This window comes from Perca fluviatilis, chromosome 1 (genome assembly GCF_010015445.1).
Source record: "Perca fluviatilis chromosome 1, GENO_Pfluv_1.0, whole genome shotgun sequence".
NCBI classification, from domain to species: domain Eukaryota; kingdom Metazoa; phylum Chordata; class Actinopteri; order Perciformes; family Percidae; genus Perca; species Perca fluviatilis.
The window spans coordinates 27,671,458-27,692,921 of record NC_053112.1 but is presented as its reverse complement, the minus strand read 5'-3'; the positions used below and the strand labels follow the sequence as shown (position 1 = coordinate 27,692,921).

Sequence of the window (21,464 nt, the reverse complement as noted above, 5' to 3'; positions counted from 1 at the left end):
TTTGCATCGCACAAAGACACGCCGGTTGGAACCAAAGATCTCAAATTTGGACTCATCAGACCAAAGCACAGATTTCCACTGGTCTAATGTCCATTCCTTGTGTTTCTTGGCCCAAACAAATCTCTTCTGCTTGTTGCCTCTCCTTAGCAGTGGTTTCCTAGCAGCTCTTTGACCATGAAGGCCTGATTCACACAGTCTCCTCTTAACAGTTGTTCTAGAGATGTGTCTGCTGCTAGAACTCTGTGTGGCATTCATCTGGTCTCTAATCTGAGCTGCTGTTAACTTGCGATTTCTGAGGCTGGTGACTCCTTCTGATGAACTTATCTTCAGCAGCAGAGGTGACTCTTGGTCTTCCTTTCCTGGGGCGGTCCTCATGTGAGCCAGTTTCGTTGTAGCGCTTGATGGTTTTTGCGACTGCACTTGGGGACACATTCAAAGTTTTTGCAATTTTCCGGACTGACTGACCTTCATTTGTTAAAGTAATGATGGCCACTCGTTTCTCTTTACTTAGCTGATTAGTTCTTGCCATAATATGAATTCTAACAGTTGTCCAATAGGGCTGTCGGCTGTGTATCAACCTGACTTCTGCACAACATAACTGATGGTCCCAAACCCATTAATAAGGGAAAAAATTCCACTAATTAACCCTGACAAGGCACACCTGTGAAGTGAAAACCATTTCAGGTGACTACCTCATGAAGCTCATTGAGAGAACACCAAGGGTTTGCAGCGCTATCAAAAAAGCAAAGGGTGGTTACTTTGAGGAATCTAAAATATAAGACATGTTTTCAGTTATTTCACACTTTTTTGTTAAGTACATAATTCCATATGTGTTCATTCATAGTTTTGATGCTTTCAGTGAGAATCTAAAATGAAAATAGTCATGAAAATAAAGAAAACGCATTGAATGAGAAGGTGTGTTCAAACTTTTGGCCTGTACTGTAGATTGAAAAATATGGTTTTTTTTTCAATTTCTAAGCCCTATCTGTTCTGCCATCTTCTTGGATCTGTTCGAAGCATCTCTAATTATTATTAAAAAAAATTTCCAGGGAAATAATTTGAACATACCACAGTTGTGATTGTAACTCTATACACATGAATGATTGTACTTCAAGATAGAGCCATCAGTATGCTAACATAGACTTGTATGTAGGCATACATGGCTACTAGCAGATAGATGGCCATCTTGTCAAATCCTTCCTGCAGTTCTTGACCACTTTCTGGTTGAATTTTCTTCTAATATCAAGCAACACATGGTCAAACTTGTCGGCTTAATCAAAAGTAAATTTACTGAAAAATGGAACTGAAAAATCTTTTGTGACAGAGTCAAACCAGACTTTTTTCTGTTACAAAATCAAACATTTTGTGCCACAAAACACACTACTTTTACATGGAATCAATGAAGCTGATTTGATACATCATGGTTGAAGGCAGTTCCACATCACTAATATTTCTTATCTTATAATTATAATTCTTCCTTATTTAAACAATTCTTTTCCATGATGTTGAGAAAAAAACGTGGTTGGAGCACTCTGAATAGTGCCATTTATTCACAAAAATGCAGCACTTACTGTTAAGTGAGCTTTATATGGCTACAAAAAAATATACAGATACTATCTTTATTTCATGGTTGATCTGCACGTTCATTTGCCTCTTTCCTTAGTGTGCGACAGCTCCATCCCAGGGGAGGATCCAGGCAGGCATACCCTGCAGCCAATGAACATTAGGAATGCCCTACGGAAGGAACGGTTGAAGAAACCATACAGGAAGGGATTTAGAGATGAGTTGATATATCCTAGCCACAAAAATATATCCCAGACGACCACCTCCGTGCTGTATTCAATGAACGGGTCCACAATGTTGACTGTAAAGAAGGGCATCCAAAAGATTAGGAAAACTCCCATAATTATCCCCAAAGTTTTTGCTGCCTTTCTTTCCCTCTTCATAGTGTTTCGGTGTCTTTGTTTCTTGCTTGAGTCTTTGCCCACTCCAGCAGCCATCTGGCTTTCCATAGCGCTGATCTGCCTGGCCTGACGTTTCGCAACTTTGAAGATCTTCCAGTAGGCTATTAGCATGACAGCCATCGGCAAATAAAATGCTACCATGGAAGCCATGACAGCATAAATGCGATTGACCAAGAACACGCATACATCTTTAGGTAGCAGGATGTCTACACCGGCAACATGGAGATCTAGCATTATGGGGCCAAAGGAAATGAGCATAGGAACAGCCCAACATACAACAATAAGTAGAGCTACCCGACTGCGGGACATTTTTAAAGAGTAAACAAGCGGATTGCAGACAGCGTAGTAGCGGTCAAAGGCAATGCAGCTGAGATGAAATATAGAGGCAGTGCAGAGCATGACATCTAGGCTAGAGTGTAGCTTACAAAAAAGGACACCAAAGTACCAGCATCCCTCCACGGTCCGAATCATACTATATGGCATCACTATCAGGCCAACAAGGCAGTCAGCCACTGCCAGGGACATGACAAAGGAGTTTGTGGGTGACTGCAGCTGCTTGAAGTAGGCAATGGACAGAGAGGAAAAAGGGAGGCCCCCCAAAAAACACCCCCCCCCCCGCACACCCCACCCCAAAAAAAAAACCCACCCAAAAAACAACGAGAGTTTTTGTTCCTCAATGTAGTACAGGATTACAGGATTCAAGTTCAAGAATGTATTAGTATCTCCGAGTAATCCCAAACTGCTGTTATCCATGGTCAAATCAAGCCTGTCAAAACACACAGATACATATGTAAGTAATGAGTGTTTTAGACTGACTTTTAGTAAGTGAGGCATTTCATAGCAGTTTGCCTACACTCCTCTATGGTACATTAACTGTGAGTTAGGTAATCTCTCAGCTGTAAACTTCAGTTTGACATAGGAATCACAAAACTCTGTGGGCCTGAAAAGCCCTTGTTCTGCTGTAGTTGCTTTATCTAAAATGCCATCTCTTTGCGTAGTGTGGAGAGCAAAACCAGATGTTTTTTTCATCAACACAGATCTTGATATAATAACGAGAATGATATATGACATGATTACTTTTTGCATGTGTCTTCGAAACCAAGAAATACTGTCAGATAATACATTGAGTAGCTTGAGGTAGCAGGGAATTCTCTATATGAGTCATTACGTCTGTCACTACCGTCAGAGTAGTCTTATAGAGATATTTAGGAATTTGAACCCTGAATGTTATATTTATCACAAACAGCATTGGGATTCTGTAACAATATTAGTAATTTGTTTAGTTATAGCAAGTGTGTTTGCCTCTGGGAATAATTTGGCATTTATTAAGTTTAACTAATCTGGACTGCTCTGCAGTCTGCACATAGAATAGATAAAATATGTCAACAGAATAATAGGAAATTCCCAGTTCCAGTGGTGTGAACAGGCAGCAGATGTTCCAGCTGACTTGGAATAGATTTAAATGAACACCACAGGGACAGTGCAGTGGTGACGGGAAAGTGATGCTGAGTGAAAATGTAGGTTCTTGTTTGGCTTGTAGACTTGTTAAGTGTAACCAACACACATCACCATGACTAATTAAGTTTAATTTGAATTCACAACATCCTATCATCATCTATTCAATGATTCAATGAAAGCAGATGAAAGTTCCCATTCCTCCCTCCGCACACGTCATTGTTCCCTTTTATCCTTCTAATCTTACTGTTTATGTTAGAAACATCACGTCTGCAAGGAATCATGCAGTTGTATTGGAGTCTGTTCATTTTTGTACAATACCTCTTCTTTGCCATTATCCACTAAATCTATTTCCTAATGTCAATTTGTGATTTACACGACAGGTAGACAATAATTAGTTCAATATTAGTGCAAAAGATTTGTGCAAACTTTTACTGTCAGGCTTATTAAACTGTAATTTAGTGCGTACAACATTTTGCCTATATATGCTTGGTAATAATATAAATACCATAACATATTTTTTTTTTAAATAACAGCCATCTATTAGTTTTGTCACAGATCAAATTAATCCTTGGTGGTTACATCTTTTGCAATGCAGCAATACTGGAGAACACAATATGCTAATATTAGTATGATGTACACATGTTGATATTTTTTTGTAATATAAAATATCAAAGCAAGAAGTGCCAATTGTTTTTACATTGAGAAGATATAGTAACTACAACTCTGAAAAAGCCACACTTAAAATGTCACAAGTTCAATAGGATTCTGCATCTCTCCTTCTGATCCTACAAAAAGCAGCTTAGTTACTAGAAATTAGCTTATTAATAGATGTTAGCATTTCAAACAAGGTCTTTGAAATTCAGTTTAAAAAAAAAGGCTTGTTTGTTGTAATACTTCACATCAGGCACTACAAGAAAACTGTGAAAACAGTGACACTCACCTGTAAAGAAGAGAGATGATCGTCTGTTCTCATGTCTGTATCATACTGCACCTTTTACACAGAGATGAGAGGGATGGGAGAGCTGGGAAGTGGGCTGTAATGAATGCATGCAACAATAATCACAGTAACGAAATACAGTCTGCTGCCAACTCCATTGTAATGACGGTGATGATGATGGTATGTTTAATGAGGACAGACCAGAATCTGTATCTGTGTATCACTTTGAAAATTTGGACAGTAGTGCCTGATACTAAAAAGACCAATGCGAGAACATAACCCTGTAATGAAGACTATTGATGAATCCATAAACTGGTTAGCTCAGGCTGTGTATACACAATGTGCTATTTAGTAAAACACACAATTTAATTTCTCCAAAGACATCAGTTTAAACCTAAATGTTTTTGCATCTGTCAACGTGGACGTTGCCATCCCTAGAGCCACACTGATAGTATGGCTAAAAAAAATGTCTGTTCTGAAATATCATCTATTGGATGGATTGTCATAAAATTGTATACATTCATACATACATTTATGGTCCCCAGAAGGTATATCCTGCTGACTTTGTTGGTCCCTAACTTCTCCTGTAGTGTCACCAGCAAGTTGACATTCTTATGTTTTTTATTAAAATGTCTCAACAACTGTTGATAGACTGCCATGATATTTGATTCAGACATCCATGTGCCCTTTAGGAATAATTGTAATAACCTCACCAGGCATGAGCAGTTTGTAATAAGTCTAACTCAAGTTCAATAGACTCTGGTCCTTCACACACACAGTGAGGACCAAATCTTTATAAAGAATGACTCTTACTTAGAGCTCAATTACATATTCCTTAAGAGCATAATTTTCCCTTCTCCATGCACCTTGGAAGGTGATGGTTTGCCAGAAATCCACTCTCTGCCTCTCCAGAGCGCCTTTACAACAAATGGTCTACAACTATATCTATATGGATACACTGGGGATTGGCACTGAAGGAAATGTTTGATTGCTGTCATTGTTGTCTGAATTACTGTCATGTAAAAAAACGACAACACACATTTGTGCATTACATGAATTTCAAAAGCATAAAGGTGTTTTTTCACATCTAAAATATGGTGGAATTACTTTTGGAAAAACAAAATGTTGGCATTACCCCACAGCTGCACATCTGCATCTATTGACTTAGACACCAAGTAGTAGTAGAAAACACACTGGTTGTGGGTCACTTAAGTGCTGCGCTCATCCCAGATATAAATTATATGCAAAAATGTTCTGTGTTGTTTGAAAATTTCTTAGTATTTTGCATTATAAATGTCATGACTACATTGAAGGGAAAAAAATAACAACACTAACAATAAGGAAGAAAGGGAAGATTTAACAACATTTTCTATATTAAGTACATATGAAGCAAGCATGGATACTTATTATCATGAATGTTTCCATGAATGCAACTTCACTTTCTTCATACGTCTCATCATCCCTTTCATGTGTTTCAGTGTGCAGTAGAGCACAGCCAATCCTGCCAAACTTGAATACCTTGGGCCTCAGCCAGTGACAGGCGTATCTCAAGTGTGGCAGATGTTTTCTAATTAAACATGGGGGGATTTTTAATGAAGGGTGCAATAAAAGGCACATTTGCTCAATAGCTAGTGTTTTTTCAGACCAGTCATTCATATGTGTAATGCAAGTGTGCCTTCCAGACAGGATAGACTGGCTGCACATCTGTTCTTTTGTTCAGGAAAGGTAGTGGGCAGAGATTGATTCCTGGATTTGTTTCAATTAGTAAGTGGCAAATAAAGTGACCTATCTTATATGATTACTCATTTCATTATCAGCAGTGTAATACTAATTCATGGTACTATACCTCGATATGAGGCTTTAAATTTGTACTCTGTATTATTCTGGACTTTGTATGAATTTGCGTCTTCTTAAAATAATCTGCAAATATTTTAGGAGAAATGTAAATGTACATTTTTGTAATCAACATAATGAGGAAACGTTTTCAATTAACAAATCTGTAAATTTGCTAAACATTGCTGGTGTACAGAATCCAGTTGGCAGGTGGACAATTTCTGTCTGATTCAGACACAATGTATTTTGTGTTTGTTTTTTAATGTAATGTGAAATAAATATAAATTAGTTGTGTGTCCCATTCTCAAATTGTGTTTGGTTACCGTATGCAGTTTCTTTGACCTACCAAGTAAAAGTTAAAAATATAATAATAAGAAACAAAACACTATAATACAAAAATACTTATTTTTTAAACATTTCATTGACAATAAGAGCCGTCTTTGTTTTACATACTTTTCCCCCCAGAATCCCTGATTAACATTAACCAGTGAGTTACTGTAAAAGGCAATTAAGATGGTCTATGGAGTCCACTTGTCTTCATTCACTGAAAGGACAAGAAATATAAGAGTACAAAAAGGAATGCGCCATTGCATAACAGTAATTACATTTACTTCTGATTTTTTGGTTTTTATGCAGGGGAACACAAAGAAACCTCACACAGACTTGATTCTTCTGCCGATAAAAATCAAATACATTATTTTGGCTTTCTTTTTATTGTTCTTATCATTTATTCCTGATTTTTTTTCTCCATTGTACACACATGCACAGGTTTGGGTGTTCCTTGAGCCAATGCAGCCCTCTTCTGGTTTGCCATTGCATGTACATTATGAGAACATGATGCTGTCAGTAGCAAGAACTAGATTATAAATTCTGTGTTAATAATAATTAGGGCTGGGCAACGATTAAAAGTTTTAATCGCGATTAATCGCATGATTTCCCTGATTAATCACGATTAATCGCATTGTTATACACAAAATCCAATAATGAATTCAAAAGTAGTGCATAAAAATGAAAGCTTATTGCCACTGCCAGGGCATTCATGTTATCCTGTTTGGTATGTATGTATGTATATATATATATATATATATATATATATATATATATATATATATATATATAAACTGCCCACAAAATCCTGAGCCACAATCATAAAATTAAAACTGTAACTCCGAGGTAATTATGGTTACCCAGTGATGTCCAGTAGTCCCCAGTGACAGCAATAGTGGGTGCACGTTGTAAAGTTGTCGCTTTTGCAGTCCTCTCCTTTTCATAACAACTTGTGTATTCTTCTTGTGATGGTGCGTCTTGAGGGAATCTCATACCTGCCATCATGTGTTGCGATTCACAGAATGTTTCTCAGACAGACGTCCTCCACAACACTAATGGGCCTACAGGCTGTAGCTATCCACTTCGCTATGGCATTTGTTAGCTTTTCTTGCCTTTGTTTATCTGTACCTCTCCCACACGCTGCATCTAACGTAGTCTGCCAACGCGCCACTGTTTGTTTTGTTGAATGATTGCTGGTATCAACTGTGTGTATTGCATTTAGGTGATATTTCAGACTGGAAGTACTCCGGTGATAAGAAAATTCAAGTTTGCAGTGGTCACAAATAACTTTGGTTGTCTACTACGCCGTCTGGAAGAACTTTAAAATGAAAATGGCCATGTAAAAGTTCCGGACCCTTCTCCATGTTTGTTGGTTTGTTTATCCACCAATTATTTTCTTTCCCAGTTCCTGTGAGCGCGGCAGCAGTCAGCAACAGACTTTTACAAAATAAAAGCCTCTGAGCAACAGACCTTTACAATAATAAAAGACATAATATAAACTGCGTTAATGCGCGATAAAATAATTGTCGGCGTTAATTAATGAATGAGTTAACGCGATAATAACACGTTAACTTGCCCAGCCCTAATAATAATATAATTTATGATAAACTGCACTCAACATGGCTTCTTTTGTTAAGATTAATAAAACCCCACTTCCATGTGTGACCCTAATCCATACACAGTTGTATGCACAACATATCTGTAACAAACAGTAACACTTTCTATGAAGCCTGTCTCTATAATGCATTATAGACATAGTTAACATGTGTTATAATATGCTTATAACGCTCTATAAGTATAGTTATAAGCACCCAGGAATACCCATAATGCTTTATAACAATAATTATAACACATAATAAACCATTTTATAATTACTTATAAGGTAAGTATCATAATACTAGTCATCCTGGTCAAAATGGTCACAGAACCGATGGTCTGCAAGGTGCAGTGTATGGTCAGGAGTGTTAGGATCCATTTGCAATGACTTATAAGGTAAGTATCATAATACTCTAATTGATCTACACTCCCTGGCTACCATTTTCTTTCCAGGATCATAGTGTATTATAATTATCATAATTTTATTTGATTATAAGTTACTCTATGTGGTCATTGGGCGCTTTATTGAAAAACATATTTAAATCTATGCAAAAAGAACAACGAACACTTTGTAAAATGTATTCATATGTTTAACTGGTCATAACAAATTGAGTATTCCAATTTGAACTTTTTGGTAAAGAACAACTGAATGATGGACATTTCACTAATGTAAAGACTCAATTTACTCATATTATACATAATACCTGTAACCATTTCTACTTCACCTGTGAAGTGAACTTGACACTCACTGACATTATTTTTTTCTAAGGATCAGGATAAAAAAGGCTTTTTTTAAAATAAAAGAGTCTTTAGTTTTGTCAATAGTCTATAAAATCTGTTTTATGATCACTTTAAATGTCTGTTTCATCAATCCACTGTCGTTAGTTTTTTAAATGTCTGTTTCTGTTACTGGGACAGTTTCTTGTGATAATTGCACCCTGTAGATGTGTATAGCAGTCCTGGTGACAAGTTAAATATTCGATGAGCCACTTCTCTGTTCCAGAAAGAATCACATGTTTAGGCCTTGCATTACAGTTTCAATACCAATATCTGAATCATGATCAGCATAAATCATTGTACCTACTATAAAACCAATAGCATACCAATAGCATAATACCAATAGCATTACGCTTTCCTTAATCCAAAATTAGAATTGTATGGATGCATGTTACATCTGGTCCTGCTAATATTCGCGATGCCCATTCTCTAGTGAGAGTACAACATACATTAATGTGAACGTTACATAAATAATCACATCATATTCCCATATGCTCACTGTATTCCGGACACTTCCAATGCATCACGGTATTCTGGACTCTTGACTTTTTCCTGCAAATTCTATAAATAAATACTTTATATTTTTATGGGCACTAGCTACATATATAGCCGCTTTCCAACCGGAGAGATTTTTGCAGTTCCTAGAACATAAAGTGCCTAGAACCCTTTCTTTCTCCTGTTCCGACTGGACCAATTTGGGGATTATTAAGTTCCTCTGGCCACATTTCCTGTAACTCTTTAAGGTCCTACTTCAGGGTAGGGTCTTTTCCCTTTTCCGCATAGTGGTGGTTAAATGGCTGTGTTATAATAACAAAAGGTCAGTTCCTATGGCCACTTGGCCAGTGTGAATGCAAATGGAAAAACCAGTTTAGAAGTGGACTGTTCCTATAACTACGTTCCTGTAACTACTTGGTCGGAAAGAGGCTTATGTCATCCTTGTTCTTTCCTCTTTTGACTCTGACCACCCTCCAGTTTCCAGAGCCAATCGTTCCAAAGTGTGCCTATGAGCATTCAGAAAATGTTGAGCTGAGGGTTTTCATCCAGGACGACAGGCAGAAGGGAAAGACTTAAGCTCACAAAATACTGTTTTAAAATATGATCACCCACAATAAAAAATGACAGAAACATTCAAGTTATGTTTTTCAGAAATTTTGACTTCTTGAAGGGATATACACAGTTACAGAGGCACTTTGTCCGACGTTAATGTGAGCGAAAATTTCCGTGAGCCCTCACGGTAATCCGGACACCCTGTCTACTGTTTTTCAAGATTTCTCCCAAATGATTTGCACAAAATTTGTCAATCAAACTTCAGTATATTTGTGAGACCTGCCCCCAGAGATAGGTAAACCAATCAGGCTTATCTTTCCATGCATTGATATGTTATGAGAATATTACAGTTTAACATATATCTCTTTGGAAATGATAATATAATAATACTGAAGAATGTATCTTTACAGCATTCGGTTTTAAATAATTTACAAGCCCATAATTGTCTCCATCTGTTGAAAGCCTGACCGAGATTGACTCAGGTTTTGGCCTGTCGTCTGTCCCTTTCCCTTTTAGCATTTAGTTGTCCTTCGTTTAATTTCCTTCTTTTCTGAAAACAAATAATTACAACAGATAACTTCTTAAATAAAAATTAAAATACAATTTGGCCTATATAGAGAAATCTCTTGCTATCCCACTAACACAGGCTTTTCCGGTGTTACGCCGAAATCTGTGACCCATCAGAATGTGTTACTTTAGCCGGTCTACCTGTCGTAAATCATTTTGTGTCTTTGCGGCAAAAATTGGACCCTGGCAAGGCATTAATAAAAACTATATAAAAATAACATTCTTTTCTCTGTTATTCTCATTTGTTGTTACAGGTTATTTATGATCATCAGATGCAAAATTAAACAGTTTAAACATTTAAAAGTTACATACAGTTACTTTACAGTGCCCGATGACTATGGAGGAAATATTTATTCATAATTCAAATTCCAAAGAGACATTTTTTAAATTTTCCATTTGGTTTTTCCATTTGGATTTCATATTTGGCTTTGGAATTTCAATTTAACATTGGCTTTTCCATTTGGATTTAATATTTGGCTTTTGAATTTTGTGAATTTAGTGGTGAAATAGCGGTCCGTGTACTTTTTCGTTCATTCGATTTTCATTTCATAAACAGGTATTAAAAAACAAAAAACGAATGGTTATTTGATTTTCGTTTTAAAACACGACATTTGAAATTGAAATACAATGCGTTTTTTCTTTTTCATTGTCGAAATGGGATGGGAGAAATTTAAAATATGCTGTGATTTTCATTTTCTATTTTATATAACAAAAATAAAATCACTCGAAAACAGAAACGAAAAAAGGGTTGTTTTTTTATATTCAGAGACCGGATGTTGTCATTTCCAAGGCAACAGCGCCAGCCTAGCCTACCAGTGTTCAGCCCAGGCCAAAATTACTTTGGAAACCTAGCTAGCTATACTTTTGATAATCCTTGGGGGAATTTTATTTCATAATGTCACATGTATTTTACTACCCTCTCCCTGCCTCCCTGTCTCTACCCACCGCAGACAACTTCGCCCGAAGAGAGTCGAACCAGCGGAGCAAATAGATCTTCGGTTCACGGCTGTAACGTTACCGTACGCTTCAATTACGTAACAATCCCAGCAAACTTTCTGTTGCTGCCGTTAAGCTTGCTGATCTGGCAGAGAGTCACCGGGGGTTCGGGATCAGATCATAGGGATCAGACCTCCAGTGCTGGGTCTAATATTCTAATATTAGCTGCTGCTGTGGCAGCTAGCAGCTAGCCACCAGTCCTGTGACCCGGTCCCCGCGGGTTCCCCGCCTCCCGGGACTGACTCTGCAGAGCTGGCGTTACCTGCTCTATGATCAATGAGCAATGATCAAGGATTACCAAATTTCTCTCTCATATTCTCCTCCTAACCACTGAAAAACTAAAAATCTAACCCAAAGTACAATTATTATGGACGTTAGCTGACATTAAGGGTTTCTGCTTCATTAAGGAAATGTAGAGGAAAAAAGCTTAACGTGTTTAACCATTAAGCTTTTCGCCCGTTAAGCGATTTTTGATCACTGTTTATAAACAGTGATCAAAAAATCTAACCCAAAGTCGTTATGGACGTTATCTGACTGATAACTGACTGATATTTGATTGATCATTGTTTAGGTACATTAAAGTTAAGCTTTTTCACGTTAAGCGTTTTATGCAACACCGGCTGCAGCTGAGGGAATCTGTAGCCTATAACTTCCGTTTTTTGCCCCCCTTTACATAAATATACATATGGCTATGAAATAGATCATGAAATACAGGCTTTAGTCATAATACTTCAATAGCCTAAATACATGTATGTTTTACTATGTATTTCGAGGGACTTTATTTATTCCATCTATTTATATGCACGTTATATTTAAAGGAAGTTTGGTTATCTCACAGACTCAGACTAAAAGCAGCAGCAAGCCTGCCTGACATCAGTGCATCATAGCATATCACTATCTGCAAATAAAATAAAATATGAATAAATCACGAGCGGCGGATTCCCAGCTCAGCTAGAGGCGGTAACGCAGCTCTGCAGACGGACCAGAGTCAGTCAACACCGGGGAGCGAAACCGGGGGGACCGAGGTCACAGGGCTGGTGGCTAGTTAGCTAGCTGCAACAGCAGCTAATATTATAATAGACCCAGCACCGGAGGTCAGATCCCCATGATCTGATCCCGAACCGCGTGACTCTGCCAGATCAGCAACAGAAAGTTTGCTGGGATTGTTAACGGTGGCGTAACGGTAACGTTGCAGCCGTGAACCGAAAGTCTGTTTCCTCAGCTGGTTCGATTGGGGCGAAGTTGTCTGCGGCAGGTAGAGACAGAGAGTCAGAGGGAGGCAGGGAGAGAGGGGAATAAATACATATGACATTATGAAATAAAATTCCCCCCCAAGCATTATCAAGAGCACAGGTTTCCAAAGTAATTTTAGCCTGGGCTGAAAGCAACACTGGTAGACTATGCTGGCGCTGTTGCCTTGGAAATGACAACATCCGGTCTCTGAATATGAAAAAAAACTTTTTTCATTTCTATTTCCGAGTGATTTTATTTTTGTTATATGAAATAGAAAATGAAAATCACAGCATATTTTTAATTTCTCCCATCCCCTTTTGACCATGAAAAGGAAAAAAAATGCCTTGTATTTCAATTTCAATTGTTGTATTTTAAAACGAAAATCAAATAACCATTCGTTTTTTGTTTTTTAAGTCTGTTTATGAAATGAAAATCGAATGAACGAAAAAGTACACGGACCAATAGCTTTCCAGTTGTTTGCTGCTGCTACTACGGCAAACTCCCGATTTATATTATAGAATCAATTGCTTTTTTATAATTTCCCTCTGCTATTTCACCGCTTAAATTCACTTCTGAGACTTTTTTATGCGATAAATTAACTGTGTAGAGTTTGAATATGGGCAGTTTTACAAACGTTGATGGCCAACTGCACATTTTCTCCGATGTTGTCAGAAGCTTCAGTCTGACGTGACAGCCAGCTGGTGGCAGCCGGGATCGCCTCCCTGCTGGCCGGCCAGTGATGCTCACAGACACCGCTGTCAGCTGGAAGCCTGAAAAAGTACACTGGCTGTACAAAAGGCCGTCAATCAGGAGTGATTTTTATGAGTACATGTTGGAGAATAGCGCGGACACGCACCTCACACCGCGCGCACCACCCGGAGAAAAAAGTGAGATAAAGAAAAAGGAGAGGTCGCATTTCGGACGATGACTATCCAGTTGAGATTGTGTGTGTGTGCATCCTCGAGATCTGACCACACACGAACACATGTAGCAGAGCTACCCACACCCATGTTTCTACTGTTGCTTAATTAAATATAACATCAAAAGACAGAAGTTGTCTGAGTCCGTGTTTCAAACAGACACACCTGGGGCGAAGTTGGGAACCAGAATCAGTTTTAAATACAGTCCTAATCTAGTCCTCACTAACACAGGCCCAATTATAGTAATTAGGCCTACATGAAATGTCGTTTGTGTTTAGCCTACATCATAATTTTCTATCATGTGAAATAAGAGGCCAAGCCAGCCAGGTGGCGAAGCTGCAGACAGAATGCTCCTGCTGTTCATAAGGTGCCTCTGCACCCCTTTCGTTTAAGACCCACCAGCCTTTGGGCCATGCCTCCTCATTTACATTGACATGTGTCAAGTCCAAATGAAAAGCCAATGTTAAATGGAAATTCAAAAGCCAAACATTAAATCCAAATGGAAATCCAATGTTAAATTGAAATTCAAAAGCCAAATATTAAATCCAAATTAAAAGCCAATGTTAAATTGAAATTCAAAAGCCAAATATTAAATCCAAATGGAAAAGCCAATGTTAAATTGAAACTCAAAAGCCAAATATTAAATCCAAACGGAAAAGCCAAATGGAAAATAAAAAAAAAATAATAATAATTTTAATTTGATCTTGCTTTGTTTTCTCTTTGGACTTTCAATTTCTCTTTGGACTTTCAATTTGAATTATGAAGACATTTTTCCTCCATAGATGACCACTTAGATCCACTTATAATCACATTCTAATGCCTAATAGCAGTGATTATTAAAGGGGTGATAGAATGCAAATCTGATTTGACCCTGTCGTAGTTGAAAAACGACGAGTTTGGAGGGTAAATAGGACATACGTAGAACCTCAATATCCCATTGACACCTCTTTCCTCTGCAAATCTCACAATTTGAAACTGCCTCTGAAAACGGGCAAATCTCAACGAACCACAGAGGTGACGTCAACTTGGTGGCTCCTCCTTATTTGGCTCTCTCTACCTTTGTCACGCCCCAAAAGTTACATTGGCTACACAAGTGACCTGAGGTCAGCTTAGTCTTCTGAATCTAGGTCATGCAGATCTCAGAAATTTTATACATTGTTCGTCTGCTTTTTAATTTCTAAATTCACTTCTGAGATTGTTTTATGCGAGAAATCAACTACGTAGAGGTCAAATGGGCTGTTTTACGTACGAAAATTGATGGCTAATTGCAAAGTTTGTCCGACTGTGTGTCGCAGTTCAGCAGGAGCTCAGCAGGCTAACGTGACAGCGGCCGGTGCTGCCTCGCTGCCCGGCGTGTCTTCCTTCACAGACCCCGGCTCTCTGTGAGCTAGATGGATCTCCATCACGACCGGAAGCCCGCGGTGCTCCATACCCTCCAAGGCCCCCTTTTCTGGATCAACACTGATAATGCAGCCTACATGAAGAAGGCATTCACAGCAGCTCTGTAGTCGTTCCCCAACTCACTACACATCACATGCATGGCACACAATGAATCTCATTGGCAATGCCTTCCGCAAACCTTTTGTTCAGTTGAACAGCTTCATGCTGAGTTTCTCCCAGATGTTCTTCAATGCTGGATCACGCAAGAGAAGATACCCCTGCTTCATGACAAACAAGCTGCCAAGAAAAAAGGCGGTCATGCCTCCAAACCCCTGTGCAACACGCTGGAACTCCTGGTTCTCTGCAGTGCAGTACTACACACAGCACTTTGGACTGTACAAGGAGTTCATAGAGATGGAAATCGAGGTAAAAACTTCCTTAACATAATTCCTCAATACAATTAACACTTCCTATTGTATGTTTGACCTAATTCCTTTCTTTCTATTCTGTTTTTTATTTATAGGTGTGTAGCAGAAATGCTCCAAAGTCTGTGGAAAGACGCCACAAGATGCGTCAAGACCCAGACCTAGCTCAGTCCCTGAATGTCCAGATCAACATCATGGCTGACAAGTGTAAACGCTTCCTAAGTGTTCTCGATATCTTCCAGAGCAGACGTCCTGTGACCAGAAAGATCTTCACTTATCTGGAGGATCTGCAGGTGGTCTTTGCTTCCAACAAAGAGCTTCAGTATGAGGCGTGTGCAGAATACTTTGAAGGGTTTGACTTACCACACACCACGAAGACACAGATCCTCTGCACAGTTGGTCAGGCATATTGAAACGCTGAAGAAAATCTCACCAAGTACATGTCACATGGGCAGTCGGCCATTGAGTTTCTCCAGGAGGTCAGGGTGTTTGACCCTCGCCACATCGCATTCGTAGATGACTCCGTAGAAAGCTACAAGGCCATTCCAGGTTTCACTGAAGTGCAGAGTGATGAATTTGATTCTTACTTGGTCCAGCAGCACTCAGAGCTGCACCATCTGGCGTGATGGATTTGGTTTTGGGATGGCCGACAGGAGAGACTTCCTGTGCTGAGTTCCTTAGCCAAAGGGTACAAAGATGCTGTCTCAAACTTAGCTAATGCTGAATGCAGCAACAGCATCTACAAACTGGTGTTGACTAACCAAAGAAGATCAACTACCAACCAAAACCTCAAAGCCTTGGTCTTCCTTTACCACAACCAACGAGTCCGCAGTGGAGCATTTGAGAGGGAGGAGATGATGGAGGGGGAGGAGATGGAGGAGGAGGAGATGGAGGAGGGGGAGGAGATGGACATTGAGAGAGAGATTTTTTTTTATATTTTATTTATTCATTTTTACAGTTGTAGCATATTCCTTTTGTAAAGCTACAGAACTTGTTTGACTCATCAATGTTTTGGAAGTTTTTAGCCATGTGTTTATAGAGGTCTGAAATAAAACAAGATGAGAAGTTAAATATTCCCAGCACTTTCTGTGATGTAGTATGCTTGCTTATCATCGGAAGTAATAAAAAATGATTCTTTACATTAAGGTAGTAGCCTAGTGAGAATAGGGTGTTGAGGACTTTTTTTTCTCTTTTTCATCAAACCACAGTTTTTACAAGTCCACGCAATTTCATTGCATAAAATTGCATAAATATCTTGCATAAATATCTTGCATATTCCATTGCATTTTTTAAAGGGGTGATAGAATGCAAAACCGATGTTAACATGTGATAGTTCGGTGGGTAAATAGGACATACATAGAAGCTCAAAATCCCATTGACACCCCTTTACTATGAAAATCTCATATTTTGAAACTGCCGCTGAAAACGGGTGAATCTCAACAAAGCTGAAAGCTTACGTAAGCATCCCAAGACCTGTACCTTTGTCACGCCCATGGGTGTATTAAGAGTCACGGCCCAACATTTACATAGGCTACACAACTGACCTGAGATCAGGTAGTCTTCAGAATCTAGGTCGCGCAGCTCTCTGCTATTCCATTACAAAATTCACTTCTGAAACTTTTTTATTCGAGAAATCAATTATGTAAAGCTCAAATATGGTCCGCTTTACGAAAATGGATGGCTAATTGCAAATTTTGTCAGACTGTGTGTGGTGCTGCCTGTGTTGCGGCCTCGCCACCTGGCCTGCTTTCCTTCACAGACCCCGGCCTGCTGTGAGGTAGATGGAGCTCAGTCACGGCTGGCAGCCCACAGCACTCCATACCCGCACAAAGTCACCGGTTTTTGGGCTAATGGACTACCAAACGCTGCAAAGTGCTTCTTTTCTTTACTCTTCTTCTTTTTCCTCTTACTAACACACACACACACACACACGACACAGGCTAGCCGCGTAGCTCCCGAGCTAACGCTGTAGGCTAGCTTCACACGTGGAATCTGCTTGCGTTCGTCAAGAGCTAACACAGGAACTAGCTACAATACCGGCTAAGCGTGCGCGTTGCCTAGCAACCCCCCGGCTTCTTCAGCCCCTGCCCATGCACCCAGCACCACTACCGCCCTCTTGAGGCTAAATAGTTTGTGCAGCTCACAGGAGTAGCCATTTTTGGAGTTGTTTTATGTGTTAGAACTACACTTCGACACCGCCCCCTCCTTTTTCACTCACTCCCTCTCACACTCACACTCACACACACACAGACACAGACGTGTCCATGCTGCTTCGTTTTTGCTTTGTTTTTGGTTGTGATATTGTAAAAAGGTATATGAGTTTATTATTGAAGGATTATTGTTTAGCTACTGATAATTGTGACGTTAATAAATCTTATTATACTTAATTAGCAGTTGCTTCTGATTATTTGTGTACTTGTTGTAATAATCGCTGGTCGATCAGGTCCGTGCTTGGATTCACCCCTTCCTTTATTTCCTTTTTAAAGGATTACCACAGAAATGATTATTGGTCCCTGACTTGCAAGGTGGTGCCCCGTTTTGATTGTTTGTCGATTTGATAAAGTTATTAATAACCATATTCATAACTTTATTAATATTGATAAAACATCTTTCATAATTTGCCAATGATCAAATCTGTACCCTACGAGAATCCTACACAGTGAAACCTGCTGTCGAGTCTCCAATGTGTTTCTATGAAGTTTGCTCAAACCAATCAGCGCGATGCTCATTCTAAATATTCATGAGCATACCATATTTGGAAGAAAAGCTCTTGTGTGTGTTTTTTCTGGAAGGACTGTAATCTGTTGTTGACAGTAATACAGAAATAAGTTTGTAATGATTCAATTCAGTCATCACAACTGACATATACCACTAATTCTAAATATTTAAATATGTCATTCTGTTGACCTATTAATATAAATTATTTTTTTATCGATTTAAAAAAAAAGACAAAAAAAGAATTTGAAAAACCAATTGTCACGTTCCGCTCCTGTGTCACGCTTGTGTTTTGTTTTTGTTTCAGGTCGTGTTCACATTTCTGTTTTATTGTGAAGGTTCCCTGTTGTTTCTTGTGTTTTCTGTTTACTTCCTGTTGTCAGTGATTGTTCAACCCCGCCCTAATGTTCTGCACCTGTGTCTCGTTATCCTTTCTGTTTAGTGTATTTAAGTTCAGTCTTCCCCTTACCCCAGTGCGAGATTGTCTGCTTCCCCTGAGTACAGCCTTCGAGCGTTATTCCCTAGTGTCCCTATCGTTTTGTGTATTCCTTGGATTTCGACTTTTGCCTGTTTGGATTTACCCTTTTGCCTGCCACTTTTGGATACCTTTGCCTGTGAGTGTTGTCTGACTTTTGCAATAAACATTTTGCAACGCGCGCACTTCTGAGTTGTGCATTGTGGGTCCATTTACCTGTGGTTGTGTCAGTACAATCTCGCCACAACATGGACCCCGCCAACTCCCGACGAGGTACAGAACGCTTACGAGCCCAAGGACAGCGGATTCATCAGTTTGAGGAAGTGCTGTCTGCTATCCAGCGGAGTGTGCGTGGTGTGGCGTGGAGCGCCAGCAGGGCTTCCAGCGGGCCGTTGCGCGATCAGGTTTCCCTTCTGTCAACACAGTTCCAGGCTATCCAGTCTGTGTCCACACCGACCGCGCTCAAGGCTCCTTGGACACGGTTTCTGCCACTGGACTCTCGGGAGGTGTGGATCCTGCTGCTCCGCCCGTCCAGTCATCTGCTGGTTCTTCTGCCATGCCTCACCTGTCTCCGGCGTCTCGAAGCCCGGTGAGTCTGGTGACTGTCGAGCATTCCTGACGCAGTGTGGTTTACACTTTGAGCTCCAGTCAGTCCATTATCCTACGGACAGAACTAAAATAGCCTACCTGATTTCTCATCTGACTGGACGGGCTGGAGCGGGGCGCTACGGCTGAGTGGGCCAGGGATTCGCCTCTGTGCTACTCATTTGCTCTCTTTTCTAAGACTTTTACCCAGATATTCCAGCACGTCACTCCGGGTAGAGAGGCGGCCCGGATGCTGGTACATCTTCGTCAGGGTCGGCGGAGAGTGGCTGATTACGCCATTGAATTCCGCACGGTGGCGGCAGAGAGCGGTTGGAATCAGACTGCTCTTATGGATGCTTTTCTGTGTGGTTTGTCCAGCGCGCTGAAAGATCACCTGGCCGCATTAGATCTGCCTGAGGACCTCGACGCTCTCATCGCGCTGGCCATAAAGATCGACAAACGGTTGTTTGAACGAGAGAAGGAGAGAGGTGCCGTCAAGACTTCATCACGGAATTACGACAGGGGGTTCTTTCCGAGTGGGCGTGGCATGCCCTCATCGCCTCCTCAACCTGTGGGTTCACCGTCGCAGGCTGCAAGGGGGGAGGAGCCTATGCAGCTGGGCAGAGCACGCCTCTCTCCCGAGGAGAGATGGAGGAGGATCCAGGATGGCGTCTGCATCTACTGTGGACAGCGTGGCCATTTCATTGGCCGGTGTCCAGTAAAAGGAGAGGCTCGCCAGTGAAAGAGGGTCCTGGTGAGCCATACTTCTGTTACTAACAGCCCCTCTCGCCCCTTATTTACTGTGACAGTTGCCTCCACGGAGATCTCCAGGCCTCTGGAGATTATGGTGGATTCTGGGGCTGACGTCAGTCTCATGGCTATTTCTCTGGCTAGAGAATTGAGGCTGAGGTCTATTCCGATTCCTGTTCCGCTGAGTGCTACCGTGCGTGGATGGTCGGTTTCTATGGCAGGTAACTCATCGAAACCTCTCCTGTCACTCTGAGTTTTCCTGACCATCATACAGAGACTATGACATTTTTCCTGGTTAACTCCTCTCTCCCTCCAGTTATTCTTGGATTTCCCTGGCTCCGTGAACACAACCCTCTTATTGACTGGACCATGGGGGTTGTCACGGGATGGGGGGTGGCTTGTTCCAGTAAGTGCTTCCACTCCAGACCGGCTGGGGGCTCGGAGGGGGTCGTTCCCTCACCCTCCCTGGGTGGGGTGTCTATGGCTTCCGTTTCTACCCCGGATTGGCCCTGAACCTTCCGTTCTTCCTGCCGGAAACCGGAGGTTACGGTGACGGAGAGGGTTCCTGACCTGTCATCTGTACCGTCCTGTTACATGGATTTAGGGGAGGTGTTCAACAAATCCAGAGCCACTGCCTTGCCCCCTCATCGGCCTTATGACTGTCCTATCGACCTGTTGCCTGGGACCGCACCTCCCAAGGGACGTCTGTACTCCCTGTCCCGCCTGAGATTCGGGCGATGAAGGATTATATTGATTCGGCTTTGGAGGCTGGTATCATCCGACCTCGCCTCTTCACCGGCCGGAGCTGGATTCTTCTTGGGGGAAGAAGGACGGGTCATTGCACCCCTGTATAGACTACCGTGGACTCAATGACATCACCGTGTAAAAACAGGTACCCCCTCCCGTACTCTCCGCTTTTGAACTGTTGCAAGACGCTACTGTGTTTACCAAGCTTGACTTAAGAAACGCATATCATCTGGTGAGGATTAGGGAGGGGACGAATGGAAGACTGCCTTTAACACTCCTACTGGACATTATGAGTATTTGGTTATGCCTTTTGGGTTTGACCAATGCCCCTGCTGTTTTTCAAGCTTTTGTCAATGATGTTCTTCGAGATATGCTAAATGTCTTTGTGTTTGTGTATCTTGATGACATTCTGATTTTTCACGTAACCTTACAGAACATATTAACCATGTCCGTGCCGTTCTACAGAAACTGCTGATCAATGACCTGTTTGTCAAAAGGCGGGAGAAATGTGAGTTTCATGTTCCCAAGGTTTCTTTTCTGGGTTATGTGGTGGCCGAGGGGGTGATGAGCATGGATCCAGAGAAGGTCAAAGCTGTCAAAGAGTGGCCTGTCCCCACTAACCGCAAGGAGGTTCAACGGTTTCTGGGGTTTGCTAATTTCTATCGGAAGTTTATCAGAAATTTCAGTTCGGTAGCTGCACCATTGCATAAACTGACCTCTTCCAAGTCCGGA

The 21,464-nt window shown here is 40.7% G+C and overlaps 1 protein-coding gene across 1 annotated transcript; it reads right to left on the bottom strand.

The window, feature by feature from the left end:
• Positions 1–1,643: 1,643 nt before the first annotated feature.
• On the bottom strand, positions 1,644–3,893 carry LOC120558204 (5-hydroxytryptamine receptor 4). Its single transcript, XM_039799198.1, has 2 exons — positions 3,831–3,893; positions 1,644–2,546 (listed from the first exon to the last, which is right to left on the bottom strand). Exons 1-2 carry the CDS (start codon positions 3,891–3,893, stop codon positions 1,644–1,646), a joined length of 966 nt encoding a protein of 321 aa, XP_039655132.1.
• Positions 3,894–21,464: the final 17,571 nt, after the last annotated feature.

Coding starts and splice junctions, on each gene's coding strand:
- LOC120558204 (XM_039799198.1), bottom strand. CDS start 3,893: ATGTTGTACGCACTAAATTACAGTTTAATAAGCCTGACAGTAAAAGTT. Junction 2,547..3,830: donor AAGTTTGCACAAATCTTTTG/CACTAATATTGA, acceptor GGCCTCCCTTTT/TCCTCTCTGTCCATTGCCTA.